Raw genomic sequence first — 19,875 nt, forward strand, 5'->3', positions numbered from 1 at the left:
CGAATAACATAATTTGTATACAAATTAGTGAATTCCTCTGTAAGACAATAAAAGGTCCTGATGTTGTAGCATTGCATAAAAGGGAGGAAGAAGCAAGAGAGTATAAGGACTTTCTTCACACCGTTTATATCATATGCTACACAATTTTTTATTTGCATATGCTCAACAATAATCTGACATCCCTTAAAAGTAATCCTTATTCCAGACATGATTCTATTGCTGATACATCTGTATCATCTGTAGCTATATTATTTGACCAAGAAGAAAATTGCTTTAAGGAGAATTTTGTTAAATATTGAGACTGGAAAATTCTTAGGTTTTCAAGATTTTTCCCTTTCTATGGCAAAATGATAGGAGTGATAGTAAAAGGAAAAAATCTGTTGCCATAGGAAAAATGTTTCTTGCAATGTTTATAAAAATACTGGAAAGATTGGTTTGGATTTTGAAACACAAACTATGCAAATTAATGGCACAGTTTCTGGCTTACAGAAGGAAACTCAGTTTTAGGAGCTGTAAACCTTCAGTGAATTTGGGCCTAATTGGGTCTGTGGATTAAAGAAAGTTGGCATTGACCACAACTTTGTACTTTTATAAATAAATATTTCTGTTAGAAAATTTAAAAGGGAAGGGCTGACAAATATAAAACCAGTATCTGGCCTGTAAATAGAGAACAAGCATGGCAAAGGAGTGGAGCTCATACTGGAATTCTGTCTGAGAACCTCCTTGTTTTTGAATGCTTGATGAATTTTCAGTAGTGGTAACTTTTGTTTCATTGGGGCCTCCTTTAATATTGTTCATTACTTCATATTCATTGCAACCTGACCCAAAGACAATGCTGGACTTTTACACATAAAGAAACTTATCTTAGTTTACACATGTACTCTTACAGTGTCCACAGATTGTTTGCAAGTAGGGTGACTGTGAAATACTACTGATGGAAAATTTCAAGCATTGATCTTGTAGGATTCTTTTCTACACAATTTTGACAAGTAACCTCCCCATGATGTTGTTGTTATGCTCTAAATATATTCTCAAATATTATCTAGAGCCCCCAAATTTTGTTACGTTGAGCTTTCACAGTAGGGAAACACATTCAGCAAACTGCCCAGATATTTTGTTTGCAATATTGGAAGTATTTTTCAAAGAGCATGTGAGCCATGAATATGATGGTTTTGCTTTAATTATTGTGTGTATTATCAGTAGGGGAAAAGAAATGGCACTATTTTTCAGATTTGGGTCATATTGACCTCTTTTATTCTAGCTCACTTCATGGTATTAATTATAGTCAGAACTTAATGAACATAATTTCCAATTATGTATTAGTTGTAATAAGCTGATGTAATAATTTCTTGTTCATAAATATAGGTGAAGCACAAGTGCTAAGACTAGGAAATACTCTGTTAGAGAGGGGCGCCTGTAACAAAGTTTCAATGGGAAATTAATCCAAATAATGTTGTTAAGGCTTGATTTCTTTATAAAAGAAGCAGCCAGCCATAACAAATTATTTTCGAGTTCTATTTGGTTTGTATATACAATTGAAAGAAAGAAATAGAATGTTCTTTGTGTTTTTTCCATTTATATTTAGCCTCATAGGTTTACCCATGTTGGAATTAAAGATACTTTTAACAATTTTTATGACCTGTTCTTGAACTAGATACTTCTTATGTACTTTGTAGCATGACTGGCTTTAAACGTGCTTTTCATCTTCTTTATGGTGTTTGTGAAGAATACTGCACTTAGCTGACAGTATAATAAAAGCATTTTTGTGTGTGTATTTCACCAAATTTTCATTATTATGGTCATGCATTAGCTATTTCCTAGCCTATTATTTTACTGCAGCAGCAAGATCACCCATACATCTATCTAATGTTCCTCAGAAGATTTGACTAAGATTTGACTGAAAAGGATAATCTGACTTCTAACAAGGATCCTTTCTTCATATAGGGATGCAGTTATATGTCTTTGTGGGATTTGAATATACTAAGCTAACATCCTTCACTCATCTGGTACTCGGAGATGGGTGATTATTGATCTCTAACATTTTAAGTGGGAAGACACATTTTCTTACTTTGTGCCTTGATTGTCAAGATTTCCTAGCTTTATCATTTAAATCACCAGTCCAACCAGCTTTTGTCCTAAAATAAAATCACTTTTCCTTTTGGAGACGGAGAAGTGAAGATGGAAGCTGCAAAATGCCATTAAACAGCTGCAAAAGTCAAGCTTGTACTTGTGAAGTGTTGTGAAAGTTCAGATGGTGCCTGTCTCCCAGATGATTTGAGTTCTCCATAGCAACTGAATTTTGCAGTCTTTGTAGTAATCAAAATTACCACTTGAATAATTTTCTTTCTTTTTTTCTTTGTTTCTGTAAGATAGTATCCTGAAGAATCAAGATACAGTATTAAGTGCCTGAATGTTGTTAGTTATTTAAAAAGCAGGGTGGAAGAATGTTTTGTTTTTTTCAAATTGTATATGTGCCAGTTTCTTCAGTGGAGAAGAATGCAGCATTAGGTGGCTGTCCTTGGTGTAATTTCCCTCGAAACCAAAGCCTGATGAGCCTGTTTCACTAAATGGAGTTTCTCAGTATTGGGCACTCTGTTTCAGCTTCAGTTAGTTGTAGTTAGTTCCTATCACTATAGGCAGTTTCCCTGTCAGTGGAATGTCCCATCTTAATATGGAGAAACACTATAAGTTTGGGCAAAAGTTTTTCAGTGGAGCTCTAAAACTGTGCTGTATCTGTTTCAAGAATTTGGTGTGATGCTCTTTTCTGGGCATAAGTCCAACGCTTTTTAAATTCTATTAAATTTGGTGACCAAAATTTAGGTCCACAAAATTGCTAGTTATTTCTAACATTATTGCCCATTTACAATGCCTAAGTTTGTCCAGATTTGCTTCACTGGCTTTAGTCCTGAACTGTATCTAGTGGAAATTTAATATTAAATGCTGACATATTCCATGATAGTAGGAACTAGGACCAGGACACCTTTCTTTCCCACCCTTGTTTGGAGTGAAGCTGCAACTCATCTTGGTTGCTGCACTCTATGTCCAATGTAGTTATTACCAAGTTTCTCCCATGCAGGATACAGGTTCCCCAAGGGGTAGAAATTGTCCAATTGTCATGTGGCATGGAGGCTAAAGTGTAATCATCAAAGGTGGGAACAAAAGGGTTCATTTTGTAAAATATAAGATCCTCCAGAGTGCTTTTAGAAAGGAAGGCTAAGTGATTGAGACTCTTCATATACTAATTTTTTAGGATAAAGTAAAATTCATTTATTCTCAGATATTTTTACTCAACGTAAGAAAGGAAACCTGTAAATGAGTGTCTTTCCTCTGAAATCTGGTGGTAGATTTAAGCAATATGAAGCTACTATTTGTTTAATGAAATCTCCCTTAACAATTGTATTTTAAGGGTTCATTAATCCTCTGGATTAAAGGAAATATTGTGAATATGATTGTTATTTTTATTTTTTATTAGCTAGGCCTTTGAAATAGTAGAAAACCACTCACAGTTCTGTATATTAGGCAAAGAAGTATTGGGATAGACAGAGCAGTTAAATCAAAGAACTGAAGACTCCTTTGGAGGAGTACCAGAAGCATGTTATATGTGGGCAGCCACCATTACTTTCTGCCTCAGCAAAGCCTGGTACTGACTAGTGTTGTCAGTACCTTTCAAATATAAAAATTCCACAGATTTACCTACATTATTCTATTATTATTATTTTTCCAGAAAAAGGAAGTCGAGCTAAGCTCCAACAAACTACAGAAAATATTGTGCAACCAAGTGAAACCAAATTCATTTGTAATAACATATTTCATATTTTTAAAAGAAGCATAGACAGTAATGAAGTCTTGGCATAGCAACCAGCATGTTGCAATTATTGGAAGCCAAGATGTTACAGACCTTCAAAAGCAGGTCTGTGAAGTCCAGTAGACATGAATAGAGTACAGTGTGATCCCATATGCAAGCAAACAGGCAATTCTGATTCTTGTCTCCGAAGTCCTTAGACAAGAACTTGAGAGGAAAATAAAAGAAATGAGAGTTTATTCACTATACATGCCAATTAACCATAATTTAATGTTTGAAGAAACCAATGGGAAAAGAAGATCATGTTATGGCTCAAGCTTAACAACATACATAGTGTCATACTCTGCTTTGCTGAGTGTTGGGCTCTCCAGTTCACTTTTTCCAAAACCATCAAATGCCTACCAGACTGGTATTTCTGCTGTGACACTCATCAGCAGTTCTTGTCTCTTTCCTTTTCTGAGTGCAATATTACTGTAATTCTTTAATCTCTGGTTGTCACTATAAATGTTCATTATAAAAATGCTGTGCTGAGAAATTAGGTTATATGGCAAACTTTTTTTTTTTTGTTATTGAAAATTTACAACACCAACAAAATATATCCTTTACTGTGCTTATTTTTCAACTTTGTTAGATATCACAAGGAGCATCCCTGAATGATTTAAGGAAAAAGAAGAGGCGTGCCCCTCTTCCACCAGCTGCATCTGCTCCACCCACTCCTGCCATGCCAAACAGGACAGAAGACAGGGAAGACAAGAGGAAGAGCACAATGGGTGAGAGGCGTTCTTTTCTCCTGAATAGCCCTATTCATGTGCTTTCAATACTCACTGTTTGAAGTTGCCTTAATTCTGTTATGCTGTGAGTTTGGAAACTTTTGTAACTTGGGGAAAAACTACATTTCTCTGCAGAATGAAAGTCTGGAAATAAGTGTTTGTATATTAGCTTTTTTTTTTTTTTTAATGGCATTATTCAGAGTACCACAGGGTAGTAAAATGTAGATAATACTCATCAGATGATTTGAATATTCAGCACAAATTTTATATTCAAAAACACTAGCCCTGAGCCTATTCTGCGCCTTGAAGGTCATATTGGTTTGCTAGTAAATGGAAATACAGAAATAGGAAATGGAAATGCTAATAAATGGAGATAGGTGAGGCAATACTGAATGCATCTGAAGCCATGAAGTTCTGCTAGGACCAAAGTACAGTCAACTCGGTTCAGTGTTTCCTGAAGGCATTTGATTTTCATATAGTCCTCCAACAGTTTGACATCAACTGCCTATATAAAGTTATGGGTTTTTAAATTTCATCCTCACTTTTATTATAAATCACTATCTGACAATTCTTTAGCTAATCAGTGGAAGAAAAGAACTGATGCTCTCAAAGGAATGCTATATGTATCTAGACTCAACAAAAGAAACTGTAGCTTCAGCTGCATGTGGCACCACATTTACTCACAGAGGAAAACTGAAAAACATCTTCCTAGACCTCTGTTCTTATCTGCCTGGTAGCATGTTCAGATTGGTGAGAGCTTTCCTTGAGTGAAGACACCAGGATAATGCTTCTAGCATGCAAAGTGTTTTTATGATGGGTCAAGTTATGAGATAATGACCCTGTGTATTGGAACTCATTTTTCAGTACATTAAGAGAATCATTCTTCAAGTGCTGTAATGCACTCAGTGCACTTCAGTTCATGCCTTTGACCTCATGTTTCATAAAATGCCTAAGACATACAGATATGACATTCTGTCATACTTAATTGCTTACATTACAAATGCCTTGCAGTTTAGTAAGAAACCTCTTGGCTTTGTTCCAGCATTTATTTTCAGTAAATGCTTCACATTCAGTGCCTCAGCATTTATGTAGCAGCAGGAATCCATTATCATGTGACATATTCAACTCCATTGACATCTCTTATTTAAACTCTCTGAGGGCAGTGTTATTGGTGGGCCAAATAACACAGGAGTTTTCAGCAAATTGGTTTATTTTTAATCACTACAGAGGTCACACTCTGCTGCTTCTCATGCTTTGTCCTGCTGGCCACTTTTTGATGACATTTGTTGCTTTAACTTTTTATAAGTGTACTTTTTCTTTTGTATTGGTGCTGAAATGTTACAGATGAGATATAGCAGAGCAGAGCTACTTCTAGTCTGTTCAGTACTGTGTACATAAGTGCTTGTTGGAGTGCTCTGCTCATGTAGGATTCTGTAGTATCATTTGCTTTAATGGAGCCTTATTATTTTACACTGACAAAGAACTCGTCCCACAGTAGCCCTGTCTTCAGTGTGTTTTGTTTCCTGCTACATTCTTGAATGAATGTGTTCATTAACAAGAAAAAATGTTACAGCCGGAGAGGGTTGGTAAAACAGCCTCTCTTCAGGGCCCTTACAAGAAAACAATGAGAAAGCACAGATGGCTCTAAAAGCATGAGAGAAAAGCTGTGAAAAAAGCAAGACTCTTCTGAGTGGAAAAAACATGCTACAAGAACTAGTCAGCCACATGATGAAAAAAAGTATAAAAGATACCTGTGTAGCTCTCAATTAGACACGTGAATAACAGCAAAAGATCAATCAAAAATATTCTCAAACTGGCAAGTTCCCTGTAGTATTCAATACTGAATCAGTTATTGTGACACTGAAGTATTGTGCCAAATTTCCTCAAAGCAGTAAAAAAAGGGCTTGCACATTTGCCAGCATTAAATTGTGTCTCTGGAATATATTCCTCTGGAAACTAGTGACTCTTAAGTAAAAAATCATAATAAAATCATAATGGCTTAATCTTTTTTCTTCCCCCTTGGTGCTGGTTCCCTTCTCAACAGCCCCAAAGCACAAGCCAGAGAGTGTAGGAATGGATCAGACCAAACATCTGTCTCTGACAGCACCCATCTTCAGCAATGACCACAGCACATGTTTGAGGCAGGATATGAAAGCAGAATAAGCAGGTAGTCATGGTTCTTCAGTGCACTTTCAACCTCTAAGGACTTTCCAAATAATGATAGCTCAAATAATGGTAGTACACTACCAACTGGCAAGGGCTTTTTTGCATTGAAAGTTGTTCACAGAGTATAGTGCAAAGATGTATGTATATCTTTAGTTATTGCACATAGTGTTGAAATAATCCCCCCAACAAAGTTATGGGCATTTCCTTCAGTAGCTTCAAACACTATTTTGCAAAAAAAATCATCTGCTTCTCTACAATGTCAAAATAATGAAAACTGACTCAAAAAGAAGAGCAGAAAAGCCTGTAAGATATCTACTTCAAAACAGTGACCTAAGGCATCTTCCTCTTTTTCTCAGAAAGAGTCAGGAAAATAATCACATAAAGTATTTGAGAGGTCAACAAATTCAGGCAGTTTGACACTTCAGAAGATAAAATAAAACATATTTTCTTACACAGCTTTTTTCAATTTTTTTTTAGTTTGCTTAACTATTTTTCTCCTTCATTATGCCTGCCAAAACCAGAGATTTTAACTGGTAGTTGTAATGTACGTGTATGTGTTGGGCTCAATTCTTGTCCCACTGCTGTTGGTTTAAGACAGACCTTTTATTTCTCCCTTAATTATTTGGATGCAAGTAAGAGCAGGACTAGATCCAGGGAGACTTTGGATGTGGATAAGGGAGAATCAGTGTGTTTTTAAAAAATAAAAATGAACAGAGTGATCATTATCCTGCAATGAAGTAACAAGACAATTGATCCCCCTGTAGGTGATGGACGGCAGGTGCCACAAAAGCCTCCTAGGGGCACCACTCGGGGTCCCCCCCAGTTAGTGATCCCCCCACCCCCACCTTACCCTCCTCCTGGCAGTGACATTGTGGATCCAACAGTGTGTAACAGAGAAGCAGATGTTACAGCACCAACAGAGCTGGTACCTAAACGTATGTTTGAAAATTTATGTATTTTCATTTCCATTCTTTTCATGACTACTCTCAGGTGTAGATTTTCCAGACTTTCCTCTCTGCTCTTTAGACATCCATGTCTGTTTTTCCCCCTTTTTCCAGCCTGTTGTCTTTTAAAATGCCCAATGCAGTGTAACTAATTAATACAAAGTAAGCAAAACACTTGCTTAGAGAGAGTTTTGCACACAATACCTCGTCATTGTACATTTTAAAGTAACCATCAAGTTTTATTGCCGTGTTCAACTGAAAAAAACAAATATTTTGTCTTTTATTAATTCCCCAAATTTGGTTTTCTGTACTAACAATTTTTTGTCTCTTCAGAGATGAGTTCCTTTGAAAGTCAATGGGTCTTCAGTCTAGGTTGACAATTACAGTGTCTTCCTTAAGAAAATTAAACCATTTACAGGCACTGTATATTGTTAGAAGCCTTCCTGTCCTAATGGGTACATCTTTCTTGGAATCTCTGAGTAGTCCTTTGTGTGCTCTTCACCTTGGGTCATAATAGTTATCAGATAAAGAAGTACAATATTTTTCACATGCCCATGGACTTGTGAAAAGCATGTTTTCATGCTGCTTTTTCATGCTTATCCATTGACTGCCTTTAAATCTTTGTACACAATCCAAGTCTTTGATCATGTATTATTTTCCCTGTGGGCTTGCCCTGCACACCCATGTAGAGCCGGTAAAAGCAGCAAAGCTCTGCACGTTATGACATCTCATGGATGCATTTTCTTTGAAGACTAGGAGGGTGTCTCCTAACCATGATAGAGAAATGTCTCCATTAGCTACTAATATGGCAGAAGGTCTCTTTCCAGGACATTATGTTTACCAAAAGCGCTCTGCAAGTGGCAGTTACTCTAATACATTGTTGTGGGCGTGTTTGCTGCTGAATACCAGTTAACTTTAAAGCACTATTTGACAAATCTGTGCTGAGGAGATAAAAATTGTTAAATTTTATTGGCGTTGACAATGGAAATTAAGGAGCTCATACTAACAGAAAACCTAAATCTTATTGAGGATTAACCCTAAAACATCTTTAACAACTTATGCACAGAAATTATATCATACTTAAAATCTTCTTTTTGTTCTAGATACCATCGGCTTGCCTATGATGTTTTCTTTATTAAAAATCCATTGTGGCCTTCTTTGCATTAATATTTCTGCTTCATTTGAGTTTCCATCACTGTTATTTTGCAATGCCTTCCTGATCTACTTTACTGATCAAATACCCTTTAATCAATGCAACCCTGATGTAATCAGTGTGATCATCTGCTCTTAAACAAACACAGTATGTCAGCCAAAAGGATTTGATTAAGTTTGTATATAGAAACATAATGTGAGTTTTTATTGTCCTCAATTTACTGAGAGCAAGAGCTTAGTGGGTACTTATTTTAGACATAAAGCATCAGTGTTGTAGAGGGACAAGTTTTAGGTCTGTAATTATGCTTTGTCCTACCTAGATAAAGATAAGTGTGTAGATTTACACAAGAGAAGTGTGTATAGATGTACCCATGAGAGACAGCAGCACGTAGGACAGATGCTAATTACATTGCCTAATGCCATTCTGAAAGGTGCTTAGATACCGTAGGGATTGAGCCCTGTAAGAACAATGTTTTGCAACTATGTGTTTTATTGCCTGAGAATGCCTCAAGCAGTGCAAATAAGATTTGAGTGGTAGATTCAAAGAACAAAATTTTCAATCTTCCTAACTCTAACCTCAGTAAATGTGTTTTCTCATAGAATGAGGTGGGAGGACGATAAACTGCTGATACCAGGTCTTATTAAAAGATGTTTTTTTTCTGAAATCACTCTCAAAACAGCTCTCTGATTACAATTGTGGTCTTCATTTGCTGGGTTGGTGACTGTCAACAGCAATGTGTGTTCCATGAGAAAAAAAAATCCCATTTAGAAGTTAAAATTCTGTGATCACGTGGAGTTTAAATTCTCACTCATGATCTGCCACTGTCTGTGAAGTACTGTCCTGCCTGCCTGCCTGCCTTCCTGCATGCCTCCCTCCCAGCAAACACACAGTTGTCTCTTTGTGCTCTGGAAGACACAGGTTGAGGGATTTTCATTTCATAGAGAGTGGTGGCAATCATTGCTCATTGAGTTTTCCAGATTTATGTGGAGTGTAAGTCATTCACGAGTATGGCCTTTAGTAAGATACTTGAGCTTTTCTGTATTAAATTGTAAGAATATCTTCCACAAACAAGGGTACAAAAGTTCCTTGCAGTTTTTGCTCTTAAATATTTTTATTCTAATTACATTACCTTTTCTCTAACATTTGGTCTGGTAGAATCTTAGCTGCATGTTGTGTGCACATTTAAATTGATGTGTTTATGGGATCCCTTCTCTTTCCTTATCTTACTAATCAGCTTGTTCGTGGCCTGATTCTAAGATTGACTGTACTTTGGGAATGCAGAGATGGAGATTGTTGCATGGTGTTTGGTTATATCACATTGCTCGTGAAGTTCTAAATATGTGAGTTGATCATAAGCTCTGTGCTACTTACCTGAGGTAAGGAATGCACATAGTGAAAGACTGCTGCTCCTAGACAAGCAGCTGAAACATGCTGCCTTGAAATGTCAGCCAGCTCACTAGAGTAAATTGAGTACTCCTATGAAACTCCACATTAGCCCTTTATTTGGCTAGTTATGAACTATCATTAAGATATGCAGTAAGAAATTAAAAACTCTATGGGAAAGAATATACAATATGCTCTACCATTCTGTAGGGTGAGATGCTGAAGTTAAGTTTTTCACTCTGGCACTGGATAAAGTACTATGAACTCAGGGCTCACACTGGGTAAAGACTTGACAACTGATTGATTTGTAAATTTCAGAAAGTGCACTGTCTTTGAAGAAATGAAATAATGATTTGAACCTACCCTTGTTTTTAACTGTAGAAAAAATAGTCAAGCATCCCTTAATTAGAAGGTCTTTAAGGGGTGAAGATGTGGGTACACTATTTTATTTTCTGTAGATGACATGTGTATTACTGGTTGATGAATAAAACCAGGTCAATTTTAAGGTACTACAAGAACAGAAAAGAGCCTTGTCTATATATTTAATTTTTAATTTTTTTTCATTTATATCACTGATATATTAACAGGTAATACAAGCCAGTTGGCAAAGGCTATGACAGTGTGGCAAACAGTTCAGTCATATTTTTTCAGGCACCTTAGATATATAGATATATATAGGTATAGATATAGATATATAGTCTTTCACAGGACTAAGTTCTAAGAGTTAGGTTTTGTTAGCTTGAAGCAAAAATAGGTAGAAACGCAGAGGAAACTTCACTCTTTTACACGTGTGTTTAAATCTGCTGAGAACTGAAGGCTGCTGTGCAGGGAGTTTTGCTGGGCTTGTCATGACACACTGCTTCATAAGGCATGTGTCAAGTGACCCAGCCTTCTCTTTCTCAGAGGTGGTCTTTAAAGCAAGTATGCCTGCAGGTGTGGCTTAGGAGGCTTTTGTTGCCATCACTACTCTCACTCATTCAGGCAATCTGAAGCTAAAGAATGAAGTTGAATCTCCAATATAATCTATCTTGTTCCTTCTGGAGAATTAAAATGCAGGCCAAGTAGAGCAGAATTCACAGACATACTGCGTATCAGTAAGTATTGTGTTTTTAGGATTGAGTTAGCTTATACATGAGCCCAGGCCCTTAGAACAACTGTGGAATTCCAAATTTTAACACGTGCCCATGCACCTACACCTCCTTTAGGCATCTGATTCTTTAATGTTATTGAGCATGCTAGCCATTCTGCTGACTGACCTACAAAATACTTATAATGTTATCCCTTTTACTCTTTTCCCCCAACAGTTTACTGTTGTGCATCATTCCCTTCATACTCCAAGCGTGTTTGACAGACCTTGCCTTCCTATGACCTTCATACTTCTGAACCTCCTGTTGCCTCTGCTATCCTGATTCTTCTGTTGCCTTCCTTCCTCCTCTGCTGGGAAAAAAAAAACTTTTTTTTTTGACTGAGATTTTGGCTTCTTTTCTTTTTAAACATTCTCTTTAATTATTATTGATTATTTTTGGCTGTGGTTTATACTCATTTGCAAGATATATGCTCCAGATCTGAATGGTGTGTTATATAAATCTATATATCAGCATCAGAAAGATTATCTGTCATTCTTTCTAAAAATATTCTCTTTATTTTGAGCCATGGTTTGCTTTGATTTGGTGTTGCAGAAGAGTGTGTTCGTGGGACAGGATGTCTTACTTTCCATATTGTTTAAAGTTTTAATGAAAAGTTTCTAAGAACTTTTTTTTTTTCTTTCTGTTATTCTACGTATAAAGTTTTGTATTCCCTATATGCTCTATTTTCCTTTTATTGCATTTATTTTGTTCCTTTGGAACAAAACTAGTACTGGGCATGGCCTAGTCAAGTTGAAGTGCAAGATTCTTTCTGTATCTTGGCTATCAATTAAGCTGTCAAGACAAAAGAAACAGGAATATCTGTTGCATCTATAAGGGGCTTAAAAGGAATACCAAGAACCAATACCAAATGCACTGCTTCATATTCTTTACTTATGCTTTCATCCTGATGCTTAATATGAGTAATTTTATCTTGATGCTGGAGACATGCTGTGGAAATCGAGGTGTGTGTTCTATTTCTGTAACAAAAGACGCAAATGCTGTTTGCTCAAGATACATCTTGTTCTACAAGTCTCCTTTTTGCTCTTGTCCTAGGAATAGTCAGTGAGTTCTAATTAAAATATCATTTATAGGTTTGTACTTAGCAAAAACTTCTTTGTGTTAAAGGAAGTTCTTCATGAGAACGGCCCATAAGACATGTATTTTTAATAATCCTGAGCTACAAACATAGGCTTTATGAGTTGTAATGTAATGGTGCACACACCCAGAACTATTCTGACCTCACATGTACTGTGCTTTAAGACATTCATGTTATTTAAATGAGTGACTTGCAATACATAACTCTAATTTAAATGATGAAAAATTATTGTTTTACCCTCAAGCAAATAATCATGTTCATCTTGACTCCTTTCCAGGTAGGCAAAATGGAGAATAAGAAAGCAAAGCATTCTTACAGATAATATGAAATATTACTAAGATGGGTTTTGACAGTTTTTAATACAAGTATAACATGTAGTTAGTACATTTTAAATGATTCTTTAGAAAGTATACTTAGTACCCTAAGGGTCCTCTAATAAAAGTCAAGTGGATTTGAACTCTCTAAGCTGCCAGGTACTTTGTAATATCTTCTTAAGACAGGACAATGGTTTAATTGTAAGTCTTCTCTCAAAAAGAACCAAAAAAAAAAACAAGTAGGTGTTCACAATGTGATGATTAAGAACCTAATTTACCCATTCTCATTACTCTATTTGCATCCTACTTTTAACTCCACAGTTACATGGCTCATGGAGTTCAAACTAGTGTAAAAAAATGAAGTGGTGAAACAGTGTTTTATGTTGAGTACAAAGTACTGTGTATCGTAAAATCAGTTCTTTCCATTTACACCATTTTCGCTGAAAGGTGGCACAAGTTTTCAACAAAATCACATTTTTAATGAAAAATCTCCTTGCTTTGAAAGGATACAGCTGAGGCCCCTCTCTACATAGCTGGCATGTTTCCTACAAACAGCAGTCTCTTTCTAGGTAGCCTCCTCAAGCTCTTAAAAGCTGAATGTGAAATCTCAAACAGTTCATTATCTACACTTAATTTATTTTTTCTTTAATTAAAATGCAAAATTTACTTCTAAAATATATTCAGGGGAATGAACATTTTTTGTGAAGTTCCTAGGTTAAACATTTTAAAGACCAGCTTAAGCTAACAAGCTCTGCCTTTCAGGATTTGAAAAGGATCATGTTGCTTATGTTCACTCATGTTTGCTTATTATGATTTCATAAGTTACAGATACATATCTATATACTATTAAACAGAATTTACAAAAAAACATAGAAGAAAGATTTCTGTGTCTTTACAAGAAATCATCCTGTGACATTAATGAATGTTGTTACAAGAAATTATACTGTGACATTAGCATAGTTTGAGACCCCCCAGTACTGTACATGATGTCAGAAAAAACTTTCAGTGGCACTCATGAAATCCAAATCTGTTGAGTGGAGTTGTACAGATACTCTGTCTCAGAGCTGCTAATGCATAATAGCATGCGTGCACAGAGGGGTTTAAGCAAAGCATGATTACAGGACCAGGAAGTCACTGGAAGTTTGCTTCCTGAGCACCAGCTCAGCCCTGAGGTACTGTTGGGGGAATTCCTGTTTGTTCCAAGCTTCTGCTCAGGATTTCCAAGAGCTCCACTACTCAGCTTCTGAGAGAGAATGGGTTTTTCTGACATTTTCAGTAATAGGAAGGACTATCAGTTCTCTTTGATGGAGTCTTAGGTCAGAAGTGATGTGAAAGGACATTGGCTCTTATTTTAACCTTGGAGACATTGGAAGTTTAGTGAGAATGACATGGAAAAGTTAATAACAAATTCACCACTATAACAAATTTTTCACCAAAATGCTATTACCAGAGTTAGTAAGAAACACATTTAATAGGCTCAGGATTTATCTGCACTACCAAACAGCCTTGTTAAAATACTGTCCTTCATTTTAAAATATCTGGGGTGAAAATCAAATAAGCAATCAAATAAAAAAATAGAAAATATCATCAAGCCCTTTCTGGAGTACAAATAAATGCCCAGATAACTTAGAAATTAAAACAAATTCCTGTCTTACAACTCCAATGCCAATGATATTCAGTGCTCTTAGGGAATAAGGACAGATGTATAATTTATGATTAAACCTATTCTGATGAATGTTCTCAACTCATACGAAATCCCGTGAATTAGAAACAGATTAGGCTTCGTGGTGCCCAAGATGTTACTGAAATATTTTTTACGTTGGCCACCAGAGGGAGCCGGTGTTGTCTCAGATTCGCAGTAGGAGAGCAAGAAAAAACGCCAAAAGTGAATTTCAACCTGATTCCAAACTTACCCAGTTTTTCAGTTTTTAGTTTTTGGAGCAGTTTGCTGGGATTTTTTTCTGCAACTAAAAACAACCAAAAAAATTGTTTCTAGATTATTTTTTAAATCAGTTTCATCACAAATAAAAAAAAGAAGATAAAATTATATTTTCAGGTGATGCTGCTGTGATGGCGTCTAGGAGATGCAAGCTCAAATTTCTGTTTTAAGCTTTCTCAAAGTATGGTGGCATATTTGGTTGGCTACTATATTGCATAGATATTGCCTCTGTATCTATAGCAGCTGTGTCCAAAGTGTGGTAATTAGTGCATATGGTTGGTATATGTCTTTAAAACATGCCTAAGTGCATAGGAGTAGGTCAGGTTCAGTGCCAGTACAGATAGACTGTTCTGCTAGGGGGATCTTATCAGCTTCAGTGTTAGAATTTTAAAATCATGACCAGACCTGTTTAGTATCCGCCTTATTTCACAGACAAATTACTTCATTACCAGCAATTCAGTCACTTAAAGACTAAATCTCTGATTTTCAAAACATCCTTAAATATATTTTCAACATGTAATACTTCTGAGTATTTTCCTTTCAGTTGGAATCTTTGAGAATTGAAATGAATGTTGTCTTTCTCACTGGGCAGATGGATTTCTTTTCCTTTTCTAGTGACAAGCCTGTAGAATAATACTAAACTTTAAACTCATTCCATTTTTATCTTCAGAAAATGTGCTACTGGTGCAGCACAGAAAATTATTCTGAGCAGGTAAAATATGGAGAAAAATATTCCAAATATATTAATGGAAAAGGGAAATATTTCTCTTCTTGGTTTTGAACTGGAATTATTTAAAGCTGTCTGTGGTATCTAGAGTGCTCCCAGTGCCAAGGGAGAATGATTGGCAGAGAAATCATCCAGCTCCAACTGTATGATGAGTTGCAAAGATTTATGATGCATTTGTTTATTAAGCATATGACCATCCAATCTATCATATGCCCATCATCTGTCCCTTTGTTCTGCTTTCTTGAAGTAAACTCTGTCGTCATGATTCTCATACCCTCATCATTTATGTGTACAGTCAGTTTAAATCCTCCTTATTGTTCTGTCACAGTATAAAAGTGTTTCTTTTTGAAAGCTAGCCTGTGTGTGTGTATGTATGACAGCAATTCTGTCTTCTGAGCTTGGCTCCCAGTTGCTACCATGACTCTCAATATATATTTAGTGCATGAAGTAGGCACCATTTAGCGTTCCATACAAAAATACATGTTATTTTAGAAGACCGAATGGAACTTATTCCATCCCTTGAAAATTACAGCCATGTTGTTTTCTGATGTCATTGTAAAACTATGGACTCCCCCCTCAAGGACAGTGAAGCAAAATTGCTGCCTCTGTTTTCCCTTCTTATTCATAAGCTTCTCCTGTAGTAGCTCTGTGGCTAGAACAGTCCACTGTTAAAATTCATAAGAAGTTGACAAAACAAAAAGTGACATAATTAAGTCTTTGTTTATCTAGAAGAGCTTCCAGGTAATAAATGCTGATTTTTGCTGAGGTGGCTAAGGGGAAAGGTGATCTTGTATATTTCCCTGCAAGAATCCCCTGCTTTATTCCTTTTTTATTGCATACTCTTGTGTAGTGCTCTGGCATCGTTTTGTAGTGGTAAATGACTGTTGAAAGCATCAAGTCCAAAGAAAGAATTAATGACTCTAGAATCTGGCAACAAACTGAACAGGTATCAACTACTGAGTCCTTTATATTCCTTGAATGTACATTGAACATGAAAGATTATTTTTTATGTTCACTTCTAATTCAAAAATAGTAAATTTGGGTCACAAGATCTGCTTAATTTTTTCATGCCTTGAGAAAGTTCTAAGGGAGGAGACTGAGTCCTGGGTACAAACACTGATTGGAAATTTGGGCTAATTTCATATTCCCTTACATTCCCCCGCACTGTGCTGCCTGCATGGATTGGAAATAAGAGTTGTAATTTTGCAGACTTTCAGCCAGAAGTCAGTCTGAGTGTAAGGAAGCACAATCACTTTGAATAATCAAAGATAATATTTTCTGTTTACATTAATATGGGATGGGACCCCAGTGAATCAAATAGTCTTTCTAGACACATTTCCTGGTATTTAGATTTTTAACTGGCTACTTACCTATTTCATGTAGTGTAGAATAAACCTGAGCTTCCCTTCTCCCATCCTAATGTCAAGAAATTTCTTCTCTTAATTCCCTTACAGACCAGCTTTGCAATCCAAATGGTCTGTGGATAAACTGTGAATGTTTCTTCCAAGTGAAACCAAATTCCCTGTTGTCCTCTTCCTTCATCAAAAGAAGTGCAGCTTTAACCACAGGAGCTGTACCTTTAATAACTGAGCAGCATCCTAGACATGCTTCCCTAGAATGGTGGAATGTGAGGAAGTTGTCACAGCCACACACACAGAACAACTTACACTTCATCAGTAACAAGTGGGGCTAAACATCTGTGTTCAACCAGCTACGTGCATGTGGTGCAAGTGTGTGTGTGAGAACTTTGATCCTGGGTGTGAATTTGAAGTTATGCCAGGTTTACACATAAGCTATGGGCCAAATAAAACTGGAAGGGTGGTGCTTTAAGTGGCATATATAGTGCAAGTTCCTACTGATTCAAATGCAGTCAATGATCATGGAGCTGCAGTAAACTGCTGAAATTTTTTCTCTGTTCCAGATAGGTGATGATTCTAATACCAAAGTGCTTTTCCATCCTTAGAGGTGTTCATACTCAGCTTTTCCTATTACCACTTCTGAGTCAGAAAACACTGACTAAAATGCCTGCCTACTTTCTTCTAAGAAATTGAGAATTCTGGTCGTGCACATTTACTTCTGGGTTTTCAGGCATGAGGGAGTAAAGGCTGAGAGCAGAGACAGCTTCTCTTTTGTCAGCTCCTTTTGTGGATTCCATAATTGTGGTTCCTGGCATGGATAAAATAATTACATTCTAACCTACTACCATGGGTGTAATGGAGGACAAAGACCTAAAACAAAATAAGATGGAAAGACCAAGAAAGGAGAACTGTGATGGACAAATACAATTTTTTATTTTAAGACTATAGTGATTGAAATGTGAAAATAAAGTTGCTAAATATATGGTGCCCTCCCATAAACAGTGAAAGACTGGTAGGAGATTACCTGCTTACTTGTTAGAGCAAACAAAACAACTAATTTTTCTACTTTTCAAGCATCTAATAAAAATCATTATTGTTTTCTGATTTTTAAAACATGTAGGTAAGTATTTTTCTCTTCCATGTTGTTGTTTTCCTCAGTTTTTTTTACTTGACACGAAGGTACAGTTTGTAAAAGCTGTAAAACTTAATGAGGAAATAGTTTCAGCATTTTTTCTAAACTATGTGGAAACATGCAAGAGATCTATTTTAAAGGTGTATCCGTGGATGAAACAGTCAAGATTTGAATTAATATACTTCTTAAAACATAAGAAGTATGACAAATTAGGTAAGAATTATAAAGACTGTAAGAAAAAATAATTAGTGGCCTTAAGTTCAAGATAAGAGCCTTGTTTACTTAACTTGGACCATTTTGGAAGGCAAACAAACTCTTACAGACTTGTTCTCCAGAAAGCCTTACAGTGGACTGCCAAGGACTGTAGAAGGGCCACCCTATAGAACTTCCTGGTGTTGTTGGAAGTAGATGACACTTTGGGAACTACTGGGTGAATGCATTGGTATCTTGGTTTTGTTCTGGAACCCTTTTCGGGTACTCCCAATCTCAGACATGCTAAATCAATGCTTAACAGTGACACAATTATTTTTATGCCACAGTTCTCCCCAATAATAAGAAACTTTTTTTTTTCTTCCCAGAAGTGATCCTATTTCAATTAAATACAATGTGTGTGAATATTTTATTGATTACTTACAGTTTACTTCTAAAACCCTTCTCTGCTTGCCTTCAGAGAATTAGAACAATATGCTGATTAACTGACCAGTTAGTTACAGAAACTTAGAGGTTTAAGTGTCCAAATTTTCCAAATGAAAACATTCAGGTAAAAAAAAAGGCACACATATACTGTAGTTTGCTTATTTGCTCCACTCCCTTGTGGACATGCCCAGCTTCCTCTGTACCTGGCAGCTTTCCTGTTCTGTATTCATCACACTAATCAATGGGATTCAGATGTTCCCAAAATAAAATCATTTGTCTTCAGTCTGCTCTTACAAAGGACACAGACTGTACTATAAAGTCTTTTCTTCACTTTCAGGGTACATTAAATACATGCCACTGTTCATAATATAAGGCTTTGCCAATGTATCGATTGCTTTCTTTTATACAAAAAATCCTTGCACAGGGCAACTCCTTGTGTTTTTTTTATGGACTTAAATTAGTGCCTGTGAGAAAATTCGCAGGCTGATAGTAATTGAAACAGAAATCTTTAAATTTTCATGCTGTAATGAGAAGCGTAATAACAAACCACCACCTTGATTCTGTGCTGGTTTGATAGGGGCTGCTCTAAGGTGAGTGGAAAGTTTTATAATACCATGCTTAAATTATGACCAACCAGGAGAATTAATGTAATGTTGGTGCATTACTGTACAAACTGTACTGTACAAAGTGCAACAGTAGCCACCTGCTAAAAAAAGTTTCAAACACGCTTCCTGGGTAATGGCTTTAGGAAAAAAAAATATCTGGTTCTATGGAGTTTAAAGAAGAAGGTGCCCTTTTTTTTTAATAGTCTTTGATTTTTTATATTAGGAATAAGAACAGGGAAGAGAGATGATAAAAATTAATAAAAAGGGGAAAATAGGTGGATATTAAAATCACAGGGCCCTTGAGGTTCTTGATTTTCAAAACCAAAAATATTTGAGAATTTCTCCTTTCTTTTTTTTCTACTTTGTTTTCTTATTTTCTTCCCCCAGAACACCTCAAGTAATTCCTTAAGCATTTCTTTTGAACTTCTTTATTAATGACTGAGTTCTCTGATATCTGAACCCCGTCACACTTGGGGTTGAACTTTTGCTATTGTTCATAGCATCCTTCTCTCAGTATCCCTGGTAGATAACAGAAAATAAGCTTTTACATGTATATGAGGAAAGTTTCTGCACTCTGTCCTTCTACCTCCTTATTAAACTTTTGTAACTGAACTTCAGGCTCTTATCCTTCCTGACTCATTCAGGAGAAGTTGGTAGCCAGTTTAAAAGTTACTGGAGGGTTTCATAGACAAGCTTAAAACCTACAATTGCGTGACCCCCTCA

At 36.2% G+C, this 19,875-nt stretch overlaps 1 protein-coding gene across 6 annotated transcripts in view; it reads left to right on the forward strand.

Annotated features, from left to right (window-relative positions):
• The window catches only part of COBL (cordon-bleu WH2 repeat protein), a 156,556-nt gene that overhangs the window by 100,271 nt on the left and 36,410 nt on the right, over nt 1–19,875 (forward strand). For all 6 annotated transcript variants that reach the window (XM_031503982.2, XM_077785100.1, XM_077785068.1 and 3 more), the window contains 2 exons: nt 4,434–4,572; nt 7,503–7,673. In XM_031503982.2, coding sequence (XP_031359842.1) covers nt 4,434–4,572; nt 7,503–7,673 — 310 coding nt within the window. The remainder of the gene's footprint in view (nt 1–4,433; nt 4,573–7,502; nt 7,674–19,875) is intronic.

Source organism: Lonchura striata, chromosome 1, assembly GCF_046129695.1.
Source record: "Lonchura striata isolate bLonStr1 chromosome 1, bLonStr1.mat, whole genome shotgun sequence".
Classification (NCBI taxonomy): Eukaryota; Metazoa; Chordata; class Aves; order Passeriformes; family Estrildidae; genus Lonchura; species Lonchura striata.